Source organism: Elephantulus edwardii, unplaced genomic scaffold, assembly GCF_000299155.1.
Source record: "Elephantulus edwardii isolate Elephantulus edwardi_28Jun2011 unplaced genomic scaffold, EleEdw1.0 scaffold00149, whole genome shotgun sequence".
Lineage (NCBI taxonomy): Eukaryota > Metazoa > Chordata > Mammalia > Macroscelidea > Macroscelididae > Elephantulus > Elephantulus edwardii.
Genome location: NW_006399899.1, coordinates 3,348,084 through 3,371,161, shown reverse-complemented (window position 1 = coordinate 3,371,161; position 23,078 = coordinate 3,348,084). Strand labels below are relative to the sequence as shown.

Genomic DNA, 23,078 nt, shown 5'->3' with positions numbered 1-23,078 from the left:
GTTGTATCAGACACTGGATTCTTGGACCCACTCTTTCCCCCTCCTTCGGATCATTCAGTCCTGTACTGTATCCAGCACCACACAAACCTCAGTGGTTGTCCTCTGCTAGCTAGGCTTGAGAACACAAGGGTTGAGAACAGGCTGCTGTTATGTAGAGTTCATCCCCCGGCTGGGGAAGCTACTATCCTCTCCCTGATCATCCCCAGTCATCCCAGACAGAGGAAGGCCCTTCAGGGTGGCAAGGTGAGGACTTCATCTCAATATAGCCTGAGGATGTGGGGAGAGCTTTCTTTTTTTAATACCTTTTGTTTTAGTTTTGTTGGGGTTGTTTTGTTTTGTTTTTTCCTTCTGGTTTTTTTGTTTTGTTTGAGTAACATGTTAGGAGTTAATGTTGCAAAGAGTAGTTTACATCTTCACTTTTCTGAAGACACTTGAATCTAGGACCGATGTATCTGTGACAAGCATGCCAGGGGTGGCAGGGTCATCAGGACTAGCCACTTCACACCCACCATCCTCTCACGGGGATCCAAGACCTGAAACACGAAGCATCATCTTGTCCCAAATCCCTGTGTTCATTCTGTATCCTTCCAAGGTTTCTCCATGTCAACATAACCTGTGGGCATCAGGCACCAGAAGTCTGTGCTTCATGAAGCCCTGGTGTGGGATGGGTTTTTCCTAACACCCTCCCCTGAACCTGGGAGCAAATGCACTACCAGTACAGATGGGCCACCAGCCTTGCCCAGCCAGGACTCCTGGAGTGCAGATCATGGTTCTGAGCTCCAGTGTCAGGGTGGTTTTGCTTCTTTTTTGTTCCTGCATAGCTTTTTACCTTCCCCTTGATTTATATGGCAGAAATCAAGCTGCACAGAAGGCCCTAGAAGTGGGGAAGCGGAGCAGGAAAGATAATTTGAGAGCAGAGAGAGGAGGCTTGCCAAAACCTGAGTAGACTGCTTTGAATCATCTGGCCCTCCTGAATGAAACCCAGAGAATCTCCTTGGTGCAAAGGTCCCTGGCTTTGCCCCAGCCCCACTTCCTTCAGCCATATTGATGGTGGAGGCAGAGAAGAATTTAGAGCCCATTTCTCACTGGAGAGGAAAACTTGTTATCTGGCTTTGCAGAGAAGGTTCCATCTTACGCTCATAGTACATTATCTTTACCATGTGCTAGGATATCACATTTAAAAGGAAAAAAAAAGAAACATGTAAAATACTTGAATGAGCTTGTATTATAACATTAATATTATTGAGAGTATCTGCTTTCCAGGCTGAAGTGATTCATTCATTATTCTAGTCCTGCTTTAGTCCTTTGTAATTTGTGGTAATTATGCTTTTCTTTTTAATACAAAAAAATGTATAAAAATAAAAACTTGAAAAGGCAAAACACTGGCTTGGTCTTCGATCTGGATGACAACTCTTAGATGTGAGAGACTGAGCCTAACGAAGATTCTCCAGATCCAGGGGACTGAGTGCTGCTGGCAAGCTTGCCCTGTATGTGCTGTACTGTTGTGTCTTCTAAGTAATGGGAGCTGCAGTCAATGAAAGATGGGACAGACACCATCCTTCAGAAGGGGTAGCAGGGCTTCAGCCCACTTGCCTCCTCTCAGTTTTTTAGCTTTGCCTTAGGAGAAGGTTTGTCTTGATTTCTCATGGAAGGTTGGTATAGACCCCTCAAAATAGATTCTCCTGCAGGGGTGTGAAGGAGTAATTCTTCACTCTTGGATCAACACTGAGCCACTTACACAATTAAAAGCGAGGTATGCCCTTTTATTCATTCATGCATCTGACAACTGTACCTCATGAACAACACCTGAATATGTGTTCAGGCACTTCACTGCTAGGGGCATCCATGAAGCAAAGAAGGCATCCAGAGCTCTTAGAATGATTGTAAATGGATTGTTACTTTGAGGGCAACAATTTGAGTTTATTTAGCCCCACCTGCTAAAAAATTGTTTTGATGTAACTAGGATGCCATGTTGTATGGAGAAAGGGGGGAGGGAACCCCAACTGCTGAACCAGAATTAAAAGGACTTGGCTTATTTTATACAATTGGTGTTTTTACAACCACGTTTTTCCTAAGAATTTTACATAAGTTTCAGGCTATTTTTTTCATCTCAGTTTACCCACCTCAGGACTACTGTTTGTTGCAGAATACTGGGTCAAGTCCCACAACCCATGACATAGTGTCTTCTATGGTATCTCACTGTGTAAAGACTTGAATGGAAAAAATGACATTCCCTTTTCATCTCTATCCTCATCCCTAACCCTTCTTAAATTAGAATGGTTCCCGTCCCTGGTGCCCACCCCATAGTATTTATAAGAAGGAATCATTTGTGCAGGCCTGGAGCTTTGGGACATGAAGCATTAATTTCCTGGAGAGGGAGCTGGGACCCATCAAAACCAGAGGTGGGCAGGCAGGTTTGGGAAGACCCAAAGTTGCTGCCTGGTATGCACCCAGTTGTGGGACAAGATAGGTCCATGGCCATAGTTTTAACAAGCGTAACCCATGTTTTAGAACATTGTGTCTGGAGATTCAGCCTTAAAATAGTTAAAATATTAAAGAGCCTCAGGCTTCCTGGTAGGGCCTGTGGCTTCTGGGCAGAAACCAGGGTAAGGAATGCTGCTGTGGTTGGTGGTTTTTGTTTTTGATTGTATGGGTTGACTCTTCCCCCCCCCCCCCTCGTATGTTTAGGTAAGTTTTCATGTGACTACTGCAAAAATCACATAGCAGATGGAGCTGAGACAACTGGTTAGTCAGTCACTGGAACAGCAGGGTTATGATAACCTTTGTGGTCCTGCTTCCAGGAGGCTAACAAAGGAGTCTCAATGTGAGTGTTCCCATAGCTAGCAACTAAACCTTGTGTGAAAAAGGCCTTTGGGGCTTTTCCAGCTACGGCTGAAGCTGAGGTGTGCTCTACGCCATTTGTATTATCCAAAGACGCTCCTTTTCAAAGGAGTAAGAATTTTGTGGTGAGCAACATTGAAATGAGATGTGTGTGTGTGCGTGTGTTTGGAAGTAGTGCTGACTGGCATGCTAAGAATTAGGGTTTGGTCTTCCCCAGTTACCATTTATCTGGATATCATGGTTGGAGTAGGGTATAAGAAAGGACTCATTTTGTACAGTGGACAAAATGCAGCCCTCTGTCACCCATCTCCTGGCACTGGCAGCTATCGAGCCTTTTCTGGTTAAACCACAAAAGGAGCCTGGTAGGGTGGGAAAAATGTACTGGAAACAAGTGGTTTTATCACTTGAGGCAAGGTAGAGTTCTGACCTTTCTTACCATTTTGACAGGCTAGAGGGTTGTGCTCCTAAACCTCATGCATTCCAGTAAAGTCTGACTGAGCACCCAGTTAGATTTCCAAAGTTGTAAATCCTCTAGCAAAAGACTGCCCGGCTTTCCCTTGAGCAGCAGGTGGCTTCGAGATGCCTACCTTTGTTCCCGGTGCAGCGTTACACAGTACACCAGTGCCACATGCCATCAAAGTTTCCCCCCTCTGCTCGACCTGTCTAGAAAGCTCTTCTTAATTCAGTTTCTGATCTTATAAAAGTGTTCCCTCCAGTGCCTAAAAGTGTAGCATTCCCATGACGCTGAAATGGCACAAAGCAGAAGAGCAATTCATAGGGTAAGAGTTTTTAGCATTCTCAGACTCGAAATAGAACCTACTAAAGAACAATCAAAACAAGATTAGCACAAAAAGTAACCTCAAGTAGCTAATAAAAATGGGAATGTGATAAATATGCTATCAAGTGGGACGTACATATGTAATGTTGAAAAGGAAGGGGCTTGGCAGCACCATTTCTGCTCATACTCTGCCCTATGAAACCACGAGGATGAGTTATGCTTTAGCTTTTTCAAAAAACTGAAAATGCTCTGAATTTTCGTTAGCAAAATCAGATACTAAGGATGTTTTTCCTAAAAATGAAACCACATAAAGCAAGTTTTTGAAAAGCAAATTCCTCTGTTGGGCAGTAGTTCGGTGGCATCCTGCCCCCTAGCCCTGTGTTCTCAGGAAACTTGCTCTCCCTGCCCTGCAGATACTCATGATGCTGTTTGTTAAGAGTGTGCCTATAGGAAGCGTGTTGTCAGGTGCTGTTACTAGGACTCGGACCCATCCTGGCACTGGGGCCCTCCCTCACTTCATCTTCTTTGGGGAGTCAGGAATGCTCTCAGAGAGTGGAGTGAAGCCCAGCAGAATGACATGTCTCTCGTATGCCTTGGTCTGCTTAAACATGGTGTCAGTCCCATGAAGGTGGTCCATTACCCCCAGCACGCCGTAGCATTGGTTGAACCTGTTGGAGAGAGGGAGGGACTTTGTGAAAGCTTGTGCTACCTGCACTTCATTTGTAGAACCCATTCATTTCTACACCCTTATGCCTCATACCTGTCATTCTGGTAACCTGCGTCAGAACAATTTGGGGAGCTACTGAAGTGTTTTTACTCCTGCAAATAAAGTCTTAACATTCCCTAGGTTATTCTGGTGCACACAAGTTTGAGAACTGGCAGAGCTGGGCTTGGTCCTGTAACACAAATGCTAATTTCCAAGCTCTATAATCCAGATTATTTGAGCATCCTAGGTGATTCTGGTGCAAGCTAGTCCTTGGCTACACCTGGTACGACCTGGAGACTCTCGGCATAACCCTGCTTTGTGCATGCAGGGTCTTTATGGACATAGGCATTTTTCTGAGAAGAGTGATGATACTTATAAAACCCATAGAAAGAGCAAATCTCTAGTGATCGTCCTGGTGTTGAAAAAGGGGCAGGGTGATCTGGCTCCAGTGTAATTGTTTTTCTTACCTCCAGAAGTCCCCCACCAATACCCACCAATGTCTACTATCAAAAGCATCATGAAAGACAATGCTTGTTAGCTAATGATCCAATATGGGCAGGGGTGGGAGAACTTACTTGAGATGGTGGAAGTCATGGAATTCAGGTGAAGGCAGGAAAGGTAAGTGGTAGCCACAGTGTGAGATGATGGTAACAATGAGAGCCAAAGAGAACCAAATGATGATAGATGATAAGTGGGAGCCCATTATTACAGGACCCAGTATTGCTGGCAACATGTTGGAGACCTGCAAGAGGAGGAATGATTGAAAGCAAACTCGAGAGAGATGGGGAGGATCTCCCTAGGATAGTCTACTCTTTCCCAGAGAAGTACCAAGAAGACTTCGTTGACAGAAATCTGGAGAAGCAGAGAGGGTTACCGGACATTGAGTTGTTAACAGATTGTTCAGGGCTAATTTGAGACAAGCTTTACTTGTAGGAGCCTCAGCATTCCAATTGGTATCCTAAAACTCATTCCCAATGAACTGTGCCACAAGTGGTCCCCAAAAGGGGGGCTTTTTTGTTGCATTATTGAGTTATCTCTCAGAGCGACCCTGTGAACAACAGATCTGAAACTTGTCTGTTTCTATGCTGTCCTCATAGTTTCTGACACACTTGATCACATTGCTGCAGTCATTGTATCAGTCCATTTGGTCGAGGGTCTTCCTCTCTTTTCCTGAACCATCACTTTCCAAATGATCCTCTCCAGGGAATATTCTCCCTTAGCATGCCCAAAGCATGTGAATCAAAGCATTCTAGCTTTGCTTTCTCCGAGACACATCTGTTCTTTTGGCAGTTTATGAAATATTCAGTACTCTTCAATATCACAGCTCAAAGGCTGTTGTCAATTTTTCTGTTTATTTTCCAGCTCTCAGATGAATCACAAGTGATTGAAAAGACCATGACCTGAATCAGGTGCACCTTAGTCTTCAAAATTACATCATTGTTCCTCCATAATTTGGAGTGGTCTGCGACAGCAGATTTACATCATTGTGGATCCAAGCAAGATGAAATTATTGTCAATTTCAATCTTTCCCCATCAAGATGTTGCCTATGTGTCCACTGGCAAGAATTTTATCTTCTTGATTTTAAAATATAATTCATATTGAAGATTGTAGTTTTTCATTTTCTGCAGCAAGCACTGCAGATCTCTCTTAACCGGAAAGGTGGTGTCGTCTGTATAATGTAGATTGTTGAGTTGTCTTCAGATCCTGATGCTACATTCTTCATAAAGTCTAGCTTCTCGAATTATTTGCTCAACATACAGATTGAGTAAGTATGGAGAAAAAGTACAGCCCTGGTACACCCCTTTTCTTAATTTTAAACCATTCCATGTTCTCTTGCTCTGTTTACACGACAGTGTCTCTGTCTATGTATATAGGTTTTGCATGAGCACTATTAAGTATTCAGCAATTCCCAATAACACAATTTGTTATGATCCACACAGTCAAATGTTTTTGCGTTGTCAGTAAAGCACAAATAGTTTTCTGGTACTCTTTTCAGCCAGGATCCATCTGACATTAAAAATGATATCTCTAGAGTCACAGCCTCTTCTAAATCCCACGTGAACTGTCAATTTGGTGCCAGTGTACTGTTAAAGCGGTTTGGGATGACCTTCAGCAGTCTTTTTTTTTTCTTGTGATATTCATGATACTGTTCGATAATGTGCACACACTGTTGAATCACCTTTCCTTGAAAATGGGAACCAATACTGACATCTTCCAGTCAGCAGGGCAGCTGTCCTCTGAATTTTCTGACACAAACTGGTGTGCTCGTCCAGGGATGTATCGGTTCCTTCTAACATATCAGTTAGTATCATCAATTCTTGGTACTTTATTTTTTTTGCCAGTTCAATACAGTACTGCTTGAATTTACCATTGGCTCTTGATTATTTGGTACTTCTGGAAATATTTAAGTGTTGGCCAATTCTTTTTGGTATAGTAACTCAATGTATTTCCTCCTTTTTAAATTTTTTTATTTACTTTTTTATTATTTTGTGTGTGTGTACTGACAAATCTGATCTGACTGGTACAGGAGGAGACTGCCCCTCCTCCTTCATCAGAGCATCTGGCGGATCCGAACTGCACACCTCTCTACGTCTTTTGATACTTCCTGGGTCAGTTAAAATGTTTTCCATCACATCTCTCAGTATTAAAACTCCAGGCTTGAATTTCTTTTTTAGTTCTTGAACTGAAAAATCAAGCTGAAGCTTGAGAAATGCTGAATGAGTTATTTTAGGGAGGAGTAAAGGACATAGCCTGTCATGCAGCATAGCTGTGCCAAACAATAAATTCTGTTATATTATTTTTTTATGTATGTACATCAAATCGAATCTGATGGGTACAGGAGGAGATTGCCTCTAGCAGAGCATCTGGTGGATTCAAATTGCATACCTCTGGGATTGCAGTGCAGATTCTTGCCACTTGGCCACCAGAGCTCCCTAATAAATTCTTGTTTTAATAACGAAAGAACTGAGAGTGATAGGTATTTTCTGCCCTTTGCCTTTGTAGATAGTGGAGTACTACTCACCACATGCTCTATGGGGTGGGAATAGAGAGAGATCACACCAATGGGAGCTGTCCATTCGTGGTGTATCTTGTGGATTTTCTTGTAGAATGCTGGGTGGTGAAGGAGCCTGTAACATGAAGGAGAGAGTTAATCTGCCAGTCAATCCCTCACCACCCTGCCATATTGTGTTGGAAAGCCATACCACTCACCCCTATAGTTGATCTGACAATCACCCATACTCCCCCCCCAAAAAAAATACCTTCAAATACCATGCCACTCTCATTGCCTTGTTCCAGCCCCACTTTTTAAGCTGCATGATGACAGACTTTGCCAAACTATGGCCTGTACTGTAGGTTAATCATTCAACTGCTAAACACAAGTCTGCAATCTGAACCCACCTCTGTTCCATGGAGGAAAGGGGGCAATCTGGTTCCCTTAGTTACAGCCTAGTTAAAACTGAGGCCATTCTGCTCCCTCTCTATGACTGCTTTTAAGTTGGAATTGCCTTGATAACAGTGGGCTCTTTTGTGCCAAGCTCTCTCTGTGGATTTGTAAGATTTGTTGTTAGCTGTCATTGAGTCTACCATGACTCATCGCAGCCCTGTGACCGAGATCAAAACCTTCACTGATCCTATGCCATCTTCACAGTCTGCCGTGCTTAAACCCATCACTGCTGTCTTGTCAATCCAGCTTGTTGAGGGTCCTCTTCTCTTTCAGCTGACCCTCTTCACTCTCTTCCCCCTAAGGACTGGCACCTTCTGATAAGACAAAGTCTGCCATCTATTTCTCAAAAGAGCACTCTGGATGCAGTCTTTCAAGACAAATTTGTTTTTTCTTTTGGCATAGGATATTCAGCACTCTTCACCAGGACCACATTCAAAGTCGCCAATTCTATCTCCTTTATAGTCCAGCTTTCACATGCATCTGAAGCAAATGAAATACATAGCTTGTGTCAATCACACCTCCATCTTTACATTGGCATCTTGTTCTTTAGCACTTAAACAGGGTCCTTGATTGCAGATTTTCCCAATCCATCTTGAGTCTTTCTGACTGTTGCTTCTATAGGTGTTGATTGTGGATTGAAGTAAAATTAAATCATTGACAACTTCAATCTTTTTTTCCCATTTATCATGGTGTAGACCAAGGGTCCAGTTGTGAGGATTTTTTGTTTCGGTGGAACCCATACTGAAGACTGTAGTCCTTTTTTCTTCAGTAAGTGCTTTTAAGTCGTCTTCACATTCAGCAAGGAGGGCTATGCAAGATTGTTAATAATTCTTTTAGTCCTGATGCCAAATTCCTCACGTTAGGTCAGTTTGTTCAGCATACAAATTGAATGGTGGTGTTTGTTCTATGATTCTAGCTACCCTCTGAACATGAGATCTGAACTCTATCCTGTGCCATCCTCATCATCTCTGTCACACGACAGCCCATTGTTAAAGTCACTGTGTCAATCCATATCGTTGAGGAGCTTCCTCTCCTTTGCTAACCCTCCACTTTTCCAAGCATGTCTTTCTCCAAGGACTAGCCCTTCCTAACAACATGTCCAAAGTGGGTGAGATGAAGTTTCAACATCCTTCCCTTTAAAGAGCCTCCTGGCTGTACTCTTCAAGACACATATCTCTTCACTCTCTTGGCTATGGGAGATTTAGTGTCCTCCAGCATCACACCTCAAAGGCGTGGATGATGATTCTGTTACATTTTGAGATGAACTAAGTAGGTATAGTAAAAGAACCCTGATGCACACCTTTCTGGATTTTAAACCATCTACAGCCCCTTTTCTGTTTGAAAGACTATTTCTTTGTCTATGTACAGTTTTCACATGAGCACAGTTATGTTTTCTGCAGTTTCATTTTTTTTATCATTGTAACTGATGTATGGAAATAATTTCTATAAAAATCATTAAGATGGGAACTGGATTTACTGTGTAAACTTTGCCCTATAACACAAAACATTTTTTAAAAAGAAAAGCAACACAACATAATCTACTCCCTAACACAAATTTCTAAAATTCTCCTGCTCCTTAAATTTTTTCACTTGTTTTCTTCCTGCTTTTGTTCTGGCTTTTTTCTAGGCTAAAATTCTTTAATGGGAAGTCCCTACCTTAATGTATCAAAATCTAACTTCTATCCAAAGCAGCATTACCTTCTTAAATAGAGTAATTTCTTGCTTTCATTTCCCATTTGCCTTATTTACAAATGAGGTAGTAGTTTTGTTTTGGTTTTTTTTTTATGAAAGTTTACAGAGAATTTGGATTTCCATTCATTCATTGTTGCACACTTTCCTCCCTGCCCACCCCTCCCCCGCCCATTTCGCTTTTCTCTTTGGAAAGTACAAAAAATTGTTTCATTGTTCTACTATCCCCTCCTTCCCAGTCTACTCCACTATGCAGCTTTCATTCTGGACTCTTGTCATGACAATAATGCCTAATCATGTACTCCTCCTAAACAGTTCTTTCCCTCATCTGTTTAAATGCAGTATATATTATTTATCCCCTCTATCTCAGTCTCCCCCCAGTGCCAGTGTCAGTCCTGCTTTACAACAGTGGCACTATGCAATATTTGTCCTTTTGTGACTGAGATATTTCACTCAGCATAATGTCCTCCAGGGTCACCCATTTTGTATAATATTTCATGAGTTCCTTGTTTTTCAATGCAGTGTAACATTCCATTGTGTGACTATACCACAAATTCTCTATCCGTTTGTTGATGGGCACTTGGGTTGTTTCCAACTCTTTGCTATTGTGAACAAAGCCACAATAAACATGGGTGTGCTAACCATAATTTTTTTTATGGTCCACACAGTCAAATGCCTTTGCATACTCCATAAAATACAAATTCTTCTGGTATCCTTTCCAGCCAAGATCCATCTTACATCAGCAGTGGATTCCCTGGTTTTCTAGCCTTGTCTAATTCCAGCTTGAATTTCTAGCAATTCCTTATCAATGTACTGTAGCAGCTGTTTTTAAAAAGAATCTCTTAAAAAAATTAATTTTATTATTTTTTATGTGTGTGTACCGTCAAATCAGATCTAACAGGTACAGGAGGAGATTGTCCCTCCTTCCTCGGCAGAGCATCTGGTGGATTAGAACCGTGCGCCTCTGGGATTGCAGTGCAGCTTCTTGCCATTAGGCCACCAGAGCTCCCCTAAAAATAATCTTACGTAAGATTTTACTTGCATGCAATATTAATGATATTCTATTATTTCTATGTTCTGTTAGATCACCTTTTGGGGGGGGTGGGAACAAATACCCCTTCTAGTCAGTTGACTAGGTAGGTAGTTGTTTTCTAAATATCTTAGCATAGACTAGTGAGCACGTCCAGGGTTGCATCTATTTGTTGAAACATGTCAACTGGAATTCTATTAGTTCCTGAAGCCTTATTTTTTTGCTAATGCCATTAGGACAACCTGCACTCCTTCTATCATGACTATTTGTTCTTGATCATATGCTACTTCCTGTAGTGTTTCAGCGTCAACCAATTCTTTTTGGTACAGTAACTATGCCTTCCATCTTTTGATGTTTCCTCTATCGTTCAAGATTTGCCCATAGAATCCTTCAATATTGCAGCTTGAGGCTTGAATTTGTTTTTTAGTTCTTTCAGCCTGAGAGGTGCCAAGTGTGGTGTTCCCTTTTAATTTTTGAACTCCAGCTCTCTATACATTTCGTTCTAATTCTTTGCTTTGTCTTCTTGAGCTGCCCTTTGAAATCTATCAGTGTGCATAGTAACCATTTATGTTTTTATAAAAAGGCATTTTCCAGTAATAAATCATTGTACAAAATTCTGTCATAGGATCTCCAGCTTAATTTCTGTTACTAATGCCATATTTTTTATGTTGAAAAGTTTTAGTGTTCCTGTAGGTGAATCCACTTCAAATATTGATGCCCATCAAATATACACAAAGAGAAGCAAACGTGATAAGCATCCAAGTCAATGAGAACAAACACACCCCGGCAGCTTCTCCTGCCCACAGAATCCAGACTCAGGGACCAGGCATTTGTAGCAACAGGAAAGCTCTGGTGATAATGCCATATTTTAAAATACAATCCTCCTTTGTTTCTAACTTTTTATTCCAGTCACCAATTACTAATGCATTTTTATTGCATATTTGATCAGTTGCAGACTGCAGACCCTTCAATTTCTTTAGGCTTGAGCGTTAGTGGTTGGTTAGTGCATATATTTAAATATAGTAGAATTAATAGTTCTTTCCTGTATGCATTATGGATATGGCCCTTTCACTGACACCACTGTACTCTAGGACAGATCTTGAAGTAAATCTTTTTAAGGAGGAATACACACCATTGCTGTTGCTGCTGTTAGGTGCCATTGAGTTGAGTACAATACATTGTGACCCTATGAACAGCGGATCTGAATCCTGTCCTATCCTGGGCTATCTTCACACTTCTGACACACTAGAGCCCACTGCAGCAGTCACCATGTCAGTCCAACTGATCAAGGGTCTTCCTCTCCTGCCCCTCCACACTTCCCAGCATCATGTCCCTCTCCAAGGAATAGCCCCTCCTAGAAGCATGCTCAAAGTATGTGAGGCAAGGGCTCATCATCCTTGCCTGTGAAGAACACTCTGGCGGCACCCTCTCCAAGACATACTTATTTGTTCTTTTGGCCATCCATGGAGTGTTCAGTGCTCTTCAACACCACAGCTCAAAAACATCAAATTTTTCTTCTTTCATCCCTATTGAATGTCCAAACATTTGACTGTGTGGATCATAACAACTTGTGGCTGACATTGAGAAGAATGAGAATCCTAGAGCTCTTAATTGAGCTCATGTGAAACCGATACCTAGACCGGGAGATTGTTGTGCAAACAAAGCAAGGGAACACTGCATAGTTTAATATTAAGAAGGAAGTGTGTCAGGGTTGTCTTCTTTCTCCATATCTATTTAATCTGTATGCTGAGCAAATTATTTGAGAGGTTGGACTCTATGAAGAGGAATGAGCCATCAGGATCGGAGGGAGACATCACTAACTTGCGTTATGCTGATGATGCAATCTTGCTTGCTCAAAGGAGGACTTGAGGCACTTGTCAAAAATCAAATCAAGGAATGTAGTTTTTAATTTGGATGGCATCTCAATGTCAAGAAAACAAAGATTCTTACCACTGGACCGATAGGCAACATCATAGTGGATGGAGAAGAGATTGAAACTGTCAACAATTACATCATGCTTGGATCCATAGTAAACACCCTTGGCACCAGCAGTCAGGAAATGAGGAAATGTATCGCATTGGGAAAGTCTGCAGTTAGGGACCTCTCCAAAGTATTGAGGTGTAATGATGTCAATTTGAGGGTGAAGGTGCATCTGATTCAGGCCATGGTCTTTCTGATCACTTGCTATGTGCCAAACCCATTACTCTTTGTCATTCCTAATATAGTAGATCAAATGATTGTCTGATTTAAAATGGCAATACCAGTCCATCTTAGCTCCCTAAAGCCTGTGATGTTGCTGCTTAGTCTGGAAGTGCTACTGAAACCTGTCTACCTTGGATGATCCCGCTAATATTTGAAATGCCAGTGGCTTCTTCTTCAGCATCACAGCAACAGACAGACCACCACAGTACAGCAAATTGCCATAGAAGGAGTGCAAAATAGGGATGGCGCCCAGAAAAGGATTTCATAAGTTAATAGATGAAGAATTTGCCAGCCTAGCACACAAATTGAGAAGGCTGCTGCCCTTCTTCCTAGGCATTCCTCAGTTGTCCCAAGTGGTCAGTATGAGACAAATTGTTGCCTCTCTCTTCACCAAATACTAGTCAGGGGGGTGTTGGTCCTAAACCTAGAGTTCCTCATTTATACATGAGCTTTAAGATGGCTGGGCTCAGGCAGGGACCTTGCTCACCTGTGTGAGTAGTAGAACAAAACTTCTTCAATCAGGGTGAAGATTACCAGCTCCAGCAGGAACCAGTGGAAGGTGGGCAGCTCTTGGCGGCAAGGGTCTCCCCTCCACTTGAGTAAGGGATAAAGCATGACAACCATGGGAACAGAGAGTATGTACTGGTTGAAGAGAACTGTTCGGATGGACCGGCGTAGTTTCACAAGATCCACCTGCCCAAGAGAAGGAAGGAAGGAGATGGGCAAGAGCATGAGAAGTCATTCCACTCAAGAAAGCAGGCTCGCCATGACCTCTCCACTTGCTCCGGTTGAATGCTGGGAGAGATGTCTGTCATTGTTTGCGGTCCTTGGCTGCCCTTTCGCCTAGTTTGAAACCATTACAATAAGGCCCTGGAGGAGTAATGCCCTTGCCTTTGGAAACCTCTCCTTTTGGAAACTCCCATTAAAACAACCTCCAGTCTCTGCCTGAGCGAGCCGCTTCCTGCTGCGCCTGTAAATATAACTACTCTCCTTCACCCTTCTGCCAAGATGAGAATAGAAGTGAGACTTGAAGCTGACCAAGCCTCATGCGTTCCTGACAGAGACCCCTCGAGAGTCTCCAGGTCCTTGGAGTGGCTTTGAACTCTCAAGTCCATAACCCAGGTCAGCCCTCTAGCCTCTCTGGATGCAGACTGTAAGTAAGGTGCTCGCTCACCTCAACTGGTCCAACCTCACTGAACTAGCCAGAAGCACAAAGAAAGAAGTGACCCAGGGAAGTGCCCAGTCGGCCTACTCGGGACCTGCCAGGCACAACATGTGCTCAGTGATCAGAAACCACTCAAGCTTTGAGATCTATTCCAGGATGAGGCCAGGTCTGGTCAGCCTGGTTTGAGAGCAAATGTTAAGTAGGCTATTCACTTTTCTAGAAGTTTTAATCAAGATGAAGGAATTGCACCTGTCCAGGCATTCATTTATTCCACTAATTGAGTATCCACTCAGTGTATGTAGCAGGTGGTGTGAAAAGAGCAATGAACAAAGATTCTTGCCTTTGTGGATTTTACAATCCAGTGGGGACAACAGATATAAAAAATAACATATTTTAAATGTATATAATAAGGAGAAATTAAATCCTTATATATACTGCAATAAGGAGGAACCCTCAAAACATGCTGAGTTAAATACATCACAAAAAGGCATATTGAAAATCTCTAGAATAGGCGAGTGGATAGATATCAAACTTTAATGAAGCTGGAGTGAGCTTATCCTCTGTGAGGAAGTTGCGGGGGTGGGCGCTGGGGATTTGAGGAACAACGAGAAGGTGCAATCTAGTATCCACAAGGCTGGTAAACAGACCAGGGTGGGGGTGGGGGACCGTACGATGTGGGGCAGCACTCAGGCCCCACATGATGGTGTTCCTAATGTCACGGGGAGTGAAAGAGAAGTAGGAAGGGAACACGGTGCTTGGAGGACACTGAGCTGCTTCTAGTAACGAACCTCATGACTGTCATGTCCGTTGTGGTTCATAGGGACCCTACAGGACAGAGTAGAACTGCCTCACAGGGTCTCCACGGCTTTCATTCTTTATGAAGACAGATTGCCACACCTTTCTGTGCAGAGCAGCTGGTGGGGTCAAATGCTGACTTTTGGGTTAGCAGTTGAATGCCTGACCACTGCCAACAGGGATCCTGAGCTTCCATTAGGGTTTTTGGAAATTTTGGGATCTGTTAATGGTGATGGCTGAACAACATGATGAATACAATGTTCCTAAACTGTACACGTGAAGAGTGTGGTGGTGGGATTGTCAAGTGCCATTGAGTCACCTACAGTGTATAGCACCCTTCTGAACAAGTTCTGAAGTTTGTCCTGTCCTTTGCCAGAAAAACGGAGAAGAGGCAGATGTGTTATTACCTATGTTTTAACCACAATTTTAAAAATATACCTATTGGAATGGTTATGTGCTTAGGAGAAAAAAAAATACAAAGTAATGAAATGGAGGGAGCTCTGGTGGCCTAGTGGCTAGAAGCTGTGCTACAATCCCAAAAGCGTGTGGTTCGAATTCACCAGATACTCCGCTGGAGAAGGAGGGGCAATCTCTTCCTGTGCCAGTCGGATCCGATTTGTGTTGGTACACAACAAGAAAAGTAAGGAAATGTGATATCAGTAGTGCCAGATAGGAGGGAGTCACCATTAATTTTATTAATATTTCTTTTTAATACGTTGTTCTTGTTGTTATGTGCTGTCGAGTCGCCTGCGACTCATAGCGACCCTATGTACAACAGCCCTAAACTCCACTCTGTCCTGTGCCAATCGCACTGTCTCTGACACTCCCATCCCAATTATCCCAGTCACTGAATCAATCCACCTCATAGAGGGCCTTCCTCTCCTGCGCCGTCCCTCCACCCTCCCGAGCATGATGTCCCTCTCTAAGGACCGGTCTCTCCTCACATGTCCAAAGTATGTTAGACGGAGCCTCAGAATCCTTGCCTCCAAGGAGCCACCCGATTTAACCCTCTCCAGGACAAATCTATTTGTTTTCCTAGCAGTCCATGGTATTCTCAATACTCTTCTCCAGCACCACAGCTCAAAGGCATCAATTCTCCTTCTATCCTCCTTGGTCATTGTCCAACTCTCTGATGCATAACAGGTGATTGCGAAGACCATGGCCTGTATCAGACGCACCTTAGTCTCCAGAGAGACACCACTGCTCTTCAGCACTTTGGAGAGGTCCCTAACAGCAGACTTTCCCATGGCAATGCGCCTTTTAATTTCCTGGCTGCTGGTGCCAAGACTGTTGACTATGGAGCCAAGCAAACTAAAGCTGTGTACAATCTCAGTCTCTTCACCATCCATCCTGATGCTGCCAATTGGTCCAGTGGTGAGAATCTTTGTCTTCTTGACATTGAGCCTCAATCCATATTGTAGGCTGCAGTCCTTGACACTCTGCAGCAGGCGCTTCAGGTCCTTCTCAGTTTCAGCAAGCAGGGTTGTGTCATCTGCATAACGCAGATTGTTGATAAATCGTCCACCAATCCTGACCCCACATTTCTCCCCATAGAGCCCAGCCTCCTGGATAATCTGTTCTGCATATAGGTTGAAAAGGTATGGAGATAGGATGCATCCCTGGTGTACGCCCTTCCCAATTTTGAACCATGCAGTGTTCCCTTGCTCTGTTCTGACGACTGCCTCCTGGTCCAAGTATAAGTTTCGCATTAGAACGATCAAGTGTTCTGGGATTCCCATTCTTCTCAGAGTCAGCCACAGTTTGTTATGATCTACATAGTCAATGAAACACAGATAGACATTCCTCTGGTATTCCCTGCTTTCAGCCAAGATCCATCTAACATCAGCTACAATATTTCTAGTACCACGACCCCTTCTGAAACCAGCCTGGACTTCTGGTAGTTCTCTGTTGATGTGCTGTTCCCGTCATTTTTGGATAATCTTCAGTAAAATCTTGCTTGCATGTGAAATTAGTGCAATTGTTCTGTAGTTTCCACATTCGGTTGGGTCGCCTTTCTTTGGGATAGGAACAAATATCGATCTCTTCCAGTCAGTTGGCCAAGTGGTTGTTCTCCAGATTTCTTGGCACAACTTGGTGATATATAGTTTCGGTAAAAGTTTAAATAGCAAATTATCTTATTAAATAATTATATAAATTTTGTTCTCTAACACTTGTTGTTATATACTGTCAAGTCATTTGTGACTCATAGTGACCCTATGTACAACAGCACTGAACCCTCCTCTATCTTGAGCCTCTTTCATTGTCTCTGACATACCTATCTCTATTACCCCAGTAACTACATCAATCCCTCTCATCCAGGATCTTCCTCGCTTGCATTGTCCCTCCACCCTTCCAAGCATGATGCCCTTCTCCAAGAACTGGTCCCTCCTGGCAGCATGCTCACAATATGTCAGATAGAGCTTCAAAATCCTTGCCTCCAAAGAGGAGCCTGGTTTCACCTTCTCCAGGACAGACTTGTTTGCTTTCTTGGCAGTTCATAGTATATTCAATACTGTCTTCCAGCACCACAATTCAAAGGCATCAATTCTCCTTCTATCATCCTTAGTTATTATCCAGCTGTCTGATGCATAACAATTAATTGCATAGATCATGGCTTGGATCAGGTGCACTTTAGTCTCTAGATTTATATTGTTGCTCTTCAGTACTCTGGAGAAGTCTCTGACAGATTTTTCCCAATGCAATTCATCTTTTGATTTCCTAGCTGTTGATACCAAGAATGTTAATTGTAGAGCTGAGCGAGTGGAAGCTGTTAACAGTTTCAATCTCTTCTCATTCTACATGATGTGCCAATGGGCCCAGTGGTAAGACTCTTTGTTTTCTTGATGATGTGTTTTAATCCATATTGAAGACTGTAGTTCTTGAACTTCTGCGGCAAGTTCATGAGGTCCTCCTCAGTTTCAGCAAGCAGAGTTGTGTCATCTGCATAACGCAGATTGTTGATGAATCTTCCTCCAATCCGGATGCCACATTCCTCCTCATAAAGCCTAGCCTCCAGATGATCTGATCCACATATAGATTGAAAAAATTACGGAGATAAGATGCATCTCTGGTGTACACCTTTCCTGATTTTGAACCATGTAGTGTTTCCTTGATCTGTTCTGACAATTGCATTTTGGTCCAAGTACAGGATTATCATGAGCACTATCAGGGATTCTGGGATTCCCATTCTTTTCAAGGTTAGCCACAACTTGTGATCCACACAGTCAAATGCCTTTGCATAGTCAATGAAACACAGATAGACATTCCTCTGGTGCTCTCTGCTTTCAGCTAAGATCCTAGTCACTAGCAATTTCAAGGAGATGGTGAGATTTGAACAAAAACAAAAGGTGAAAGAGTCTAACATCTGGAGGGAATACCTTCCTGCAAAGGGAGCAGCTGTGCAAAGGCTCTCAGGCATATGTGGGTGTGGCTGCAGAGTTGTGAGTGGAGTAGGGGATGAGGTCAAAGAGGTGAGGTGGGGCCAGACCATACAGGGCATTGTAAGGACTGGCCAAGTCCAAGAGAAATGGGAAGTCACTGCAGGGTTGTAAAAGAGACATTACAAAATGGTCAGGATGACTAGCTGCTCTGAGCATAGACTTATAGGGAAGCAAGGAGGAGAAACAAGATGACCAGTTAGAATTACAAAAATTTAGGCAAGAGATGAGGGTGACCAGACCCAGGTGGAAGCAATACACATGGAGGATTGATTGGCTTCTGGATCTAGTTTTTAAAATAGGGGCCATAAGAGTTCCCAGGTGGCTTGGATTTAGTGTGTGACGAAAAGACGTTGAGTCTGTCTGAGGCAGCTTCTCAATGCTGATTCTATAACTATCACCACTCTCAGCATTTCTCTGTGAAAATGAGTGAGAACAGTGATGGTCCTTGAAGCAGGCCACGCTCCATGTATTCCTGATAATGACCCCAACATAGTCTCTACATGCTTGGAGAGGTCCTGGTGGCTTCTTGTTAGGTGCTGGAGTTTTTAATGATTCACGGTGACAACAGCTCCACACTTTGCCCTGCTCTGCACCATCTTCACGAGCACTCTGATGCTTGAGCCCATGGTTACCGGCGCTGCGTGCTGTCACGCCATCTCACTGAGGGTCTTCCACTTGACAGTCACCTCATCGTGTTGAGGGTCTTCCACTCTTTCTCTGACCCTCCACCTTTCCCAACATGATGTCTTCTTCCAAGGATTGGTCCCTCCTGTCAATATACCCAAAGTACGTGGGACAAGTTTCACCATCCTTGTCTCTAAACAAATATAGTAAAAATGTTAATAATTGATAAATCATGACCTATCTAGGTGGTAAGGAGATGAATGATCACTGTATTATTTCTTTTTCAACTTTCACATATGCTTGACTTTTTTCATAATTAAAAAATGTTGGAGGAGGGGAGCTCTGGTGGCCTAGTGGCAAGGAGCTGCAACTACAATCCCAGAGGCTCATGGTTCGAATCCACCAGATGCTCTGCCGAGGAAGGAGGGACAATCTCCTCCTGTACCAGTCAGATCTGATTTGACGGTACACTCACACAAAAATAATAAAAGAAAATAAAACAAACAAAAAAAATGTTGGAGGAAAGGAAAGGAAATGAAATGTAGACTGCAATGGACAAGTCTTTCAAAGAATTATGGTGCAACCTAGCACAAAAATACAGGTGTTAGTGTGTGGTTGTTGCTGTCGTTGTTGTTGTGTACCGTGGAGTCACCTACGACTAACAGCGATCCTATGTACAGAAGCCCTAAGCTCTGCTCTATCCCATGCCAATCTTATTGTCTGACACACCTACCCACATTATCCCAGCCACTGAATTAAACCACCACATCAAGGGTCTTCCTCTCCTGCACTGTCCCTCCACCACCCCAAGCATGATGTCCCTCTCCAAGGACTGATCCCTTCTTGCAACATGTCCAAAGTATATCAGACGAAGCTTCAGAATCCTTGACTCCAAGGTGTTAGTGTGAAGGGGGAGTAAATTCAAGAGGGTTTTTGTTATTGTTGTTGATTTGTAGAACATTTGTAGTAATCCAGAAAGGAATAATCTCAGGTACAAAGAAAAAAAAATGACAAGAAAGAGATGAGAAAATTTCCAGAGCAACTCCCTGAAGTACGCAAAAAGTTGAGTGAGATGGAGAGAGTGCGTCTATGTGGAAGCGAGGGGAGTCAAGCTGTGATATTGGGTGAGACAGCAGAGCATGTGATAAGGGTGCCTGTGGAGGCAGTAGTGTTGGGAATGTGGGAAAGCTCTTTTCTGCTTGCTTCAGTCTCCTCTGTGAAATAGGATTGAGGTCATCCTCTTTGAGGGAATTAGGGGAGGAAGGGTTGGAGACTTGTGGAACAAAGAGAAGTTGTGATTTAGTCAGCCATGGGCCTGACAGAGTAAGGAGACCAAGGGTGGAGAGTAAGACAGGGGTCAGGCCTCACTTGAGGATCTCTTTCTCACATCTTAGGTCACTTGATGGTCCTTTCTCGAATTGCCAGAGACCAAAGGACTTCTCAAGAATCCTTCCTACCTGAATATACACAATATAGAAGGACTAGACTTGAAGTCAGATGAGACAAATCCTGCCTCTCTATCCTTGAGCTAGTCATGTCACCATGCTAAGCCTCAGTTTTTGCAAAATGCAACAAGACTTTCCTTACATAGCTTTTTGGTCACTGTCGACAGTGAGGTCTTACAGATACTAGGTGATATTCTCAAGAGCTCATGAAGCCTGATGGGTAAGTATGAACCCTAGAGTCAGAAAGGCCCAGGTTAGAATCGTATTTCTACTCATGTAACATCTCAAAGCTCTACTACCTCATCTGAACAATAACAGTATCAATGATGATAGCACTTGACTTTGAAGAAGTAAGCATTCAACCAAATGTTCTGCTGAAGGAGGGACAATATCCTCCTGTATCAGTCAAATCCGATTTGACAGTACACACATTTAAAAAAAAAAGGAAGAAGTAAGCATTCGGTCCGTGGTGGCCGCTAAGGAGACAAAGGGGCCACACGCCGGCTTTGCACTGTGAAGAAGCAAGCTCCCTTTGGCTGGGCTGGCTGGCAGCTATTGTCTTAGGTGAAGAAAACCAGGAACCAGGCAGCTGCTAGCCATTAAAAAATAATTCAGCAAAGGCCTGAATCAAGAACACCATTCTCTTTCTGGAGTATGAGATAAGCAGAATGCCCTGAGAGCTGAGGTGATTCACACTAGTGGGGGTAGATGATGGTCTAGGAAAGATGCCAGCAGGGGTGTAGGTGGAAATGCTTGGGTTTTAGAATCAAAATTTCCTTTGTTGTTTGAGAAAAGACTCCCGGAGCTTGTGAGAGCACCAAACAGAGGGGGATCTGGGCACGGTGGGGTGACCTCAGTGCAGTGCAAGTTGGAGATGAAGACATGGACTGCCTCTCCCTTAATGTCTGAGAGATGGGAGGTCCTCAGAAACAAAGCCTGGGCCTCGCTTATCCCAAATCTGCACTAGTCCACTGCACTATTGATTGAACTGAATAACTAACACACACACACACACACACACACACACACACACAAATTGCACACAATTTCAGAATCTGCTATCCATTACTATCCATCTATACTGCCATTGTTTTAGTAGTTATGTCCCTCTGAGTTGCAGTGTCTCACTGTCCCCTAAATAAGGGGACTTGGCCCAGAGACAAGCAGAGGCATAAACAAGTATGTTCCTAAATGCTGGCCCTGGTAATTGGGGTAGAATAGTCAGGCACAGAGTTTGGGCAAGGAAGCAAGCGACCAGAACATAATTTAGACTGGCTAGTACCTGGCACTGAGATGTTTGGCAATGATTCCTTTTCGTTAAGCTTCTAATCTGGGAGAAGCCTTGTAGATGATGCACCCGTAGGTGGTGCAGGAGGGTAACTCATTCAGCTAACCAGAAATGGAAGGTTTGAGTCCACACCAAGTTGTCTCAGAGGAAAGCCTAGTGATTTACTTCTGAAAAATTAGCCGTTGAAAACCCTGTGGAACACAGTTCTTCTCCAACACACATGTTTTTGTTGTTGTTGTTAGGGGCCAAATACGAGGTAACCACAGGTTGGAACTGACTTGGAAACTGATGGTGTAGGTAATAATTTTGACCCACTGTGGTCACGAGCTCTCCTAGACTAGCTGTGAGAATTCTAGGACTTCGGCTTTCACTTTCTTGCTCTCACCAGATGAAGCTGCAGCAATACTTACTGGATCATTCTTACCCATCTGAATTCGGTAGCGAGAGATGAAGTTGGGTTTTCCGGTTGTGTCAACCACCAGTAGAAGCCCACTGAAGAGCCAGAAGAACAGACCCGGTACCTGGGTGGTAGCTAAGTTTGGGAGAGAGGAGAGAACCATCTGGATTATCAGGCTGTTGCCGCACAGTGACTGCTCACAGTGTCTAGTCAGGGAGGTCCCAGGGCTACGGACTGGGGGCCAACCACTAGGAGTGGCAAACTAGCTGTGGGAATTTAGACAAGTCACTTAAGGTGTGACTCATAGCCCCCAGTAGGTTTCCAAGACTGTAAATCTTTAGGAGAGGAGACTGCTCATCTTTTTCCCATGGGGCATCTAATAGATTTGACCTTCTGATCTTTCAGTTAGCAGTCAAACAATATTACACACTATGCAACCAGAGCTCTTTCTCTCTAGATGGTTAGAATGTGAAAAAAGGGGGGGGGGTGTATCACTTATTCCTTCTTGTCAAGTGACAATGCTCCAGCAGACTTTCAGAGGCTGTAAATCACGCAGAAGACTTGTTCATCTTTTTTCCACGGAGTCATTGGTGGATTTGAACTACCAGAGAGGCACTACCTTTGGGTTAGTCCCACAACTCCCTACAGACTCCTGCCATCGGAGCTCCATATCTATGTAGAAAAGGCATGCTGTGTGAATCCACCATTGCTTTTCAGAAGAAAGATGAGTAACCTCTTCCTGTGTGGTTTACAGCCTCTAAAAATGTGCTGGAGGGTCAGCTATGAGTTGTGATTTGATGGTTATCATCGTCAACAAATATAAATAAATTAGAGATAGATGATAGATAGATAGATAGAGAGAGATAGATAGATGGATTGATAGATATAGACATATAGCTGTCTTTATGTGCCATTGAGTCACAATCAACCCATAGTGGACCCTCCAGCTGGTTTTCAGAGGCAATAAATTGCACGATAGGAGATTTCCCATCTTTGTCTGTGGAGCAGTTGGTGAATTCAAACGACTTGCCTTCAGGTTGGCAGCACAGCTCCTTACCACTAGGCCACCAGAGCACCCTGATTTTAATTGTATATATCTGTTGTTATTGCCATGTGCCATATTGTCACCGACCACCCGACCACGGTCATGACAAGAAACTCAAGGGGTTTCTTGGTGAAGAGCAGGTGAGGGACGAAGTCGGCGAAAATGAGAGTCTGCACACCAGGATGAT

General features: G+C 43.3%; 1 protein-coding gene across 1 annotated transcript in view; it reads right to left on the bottom strand.

Moving 5' to 3' along the window:
- Positions 1 to 4,130: 4,130 nt before the first annotated feature.
- Positions 4,131 to 23,078, bottom strand: part of FAXDC2 (fatty acid hydroxylase domain containing 2) — a 29,408-nt gene continuing 10,460 nt past the window's right edge. The window contains exons 4-8 of the mRNA XM_006894731.1: positions 21,860 to 21,981; positions 13,180 to 13,385; positions 7,349 to 7,454; positions 4,901 to 5,067; positions 4,131 to 4,287 (exon numbers count right to left, since the gene is read on the bottom strand). Coding sequence (XP_006894793.1) covers positions 4,131 to 4,287; positions 4,901 to 5,067; positions 7,349 to 7,454; positions 13,180 to 13,385; positions 21,860 to 21,981 — 758 coding nt within the window. The remainder of the gene's footprint in view (positions 4,288 to 4,900; positions 5,068 to 7,348; positions 7,455 to 13,179; positions 13,386 to 21,859; positions 21,982 to 23,078) is intronic.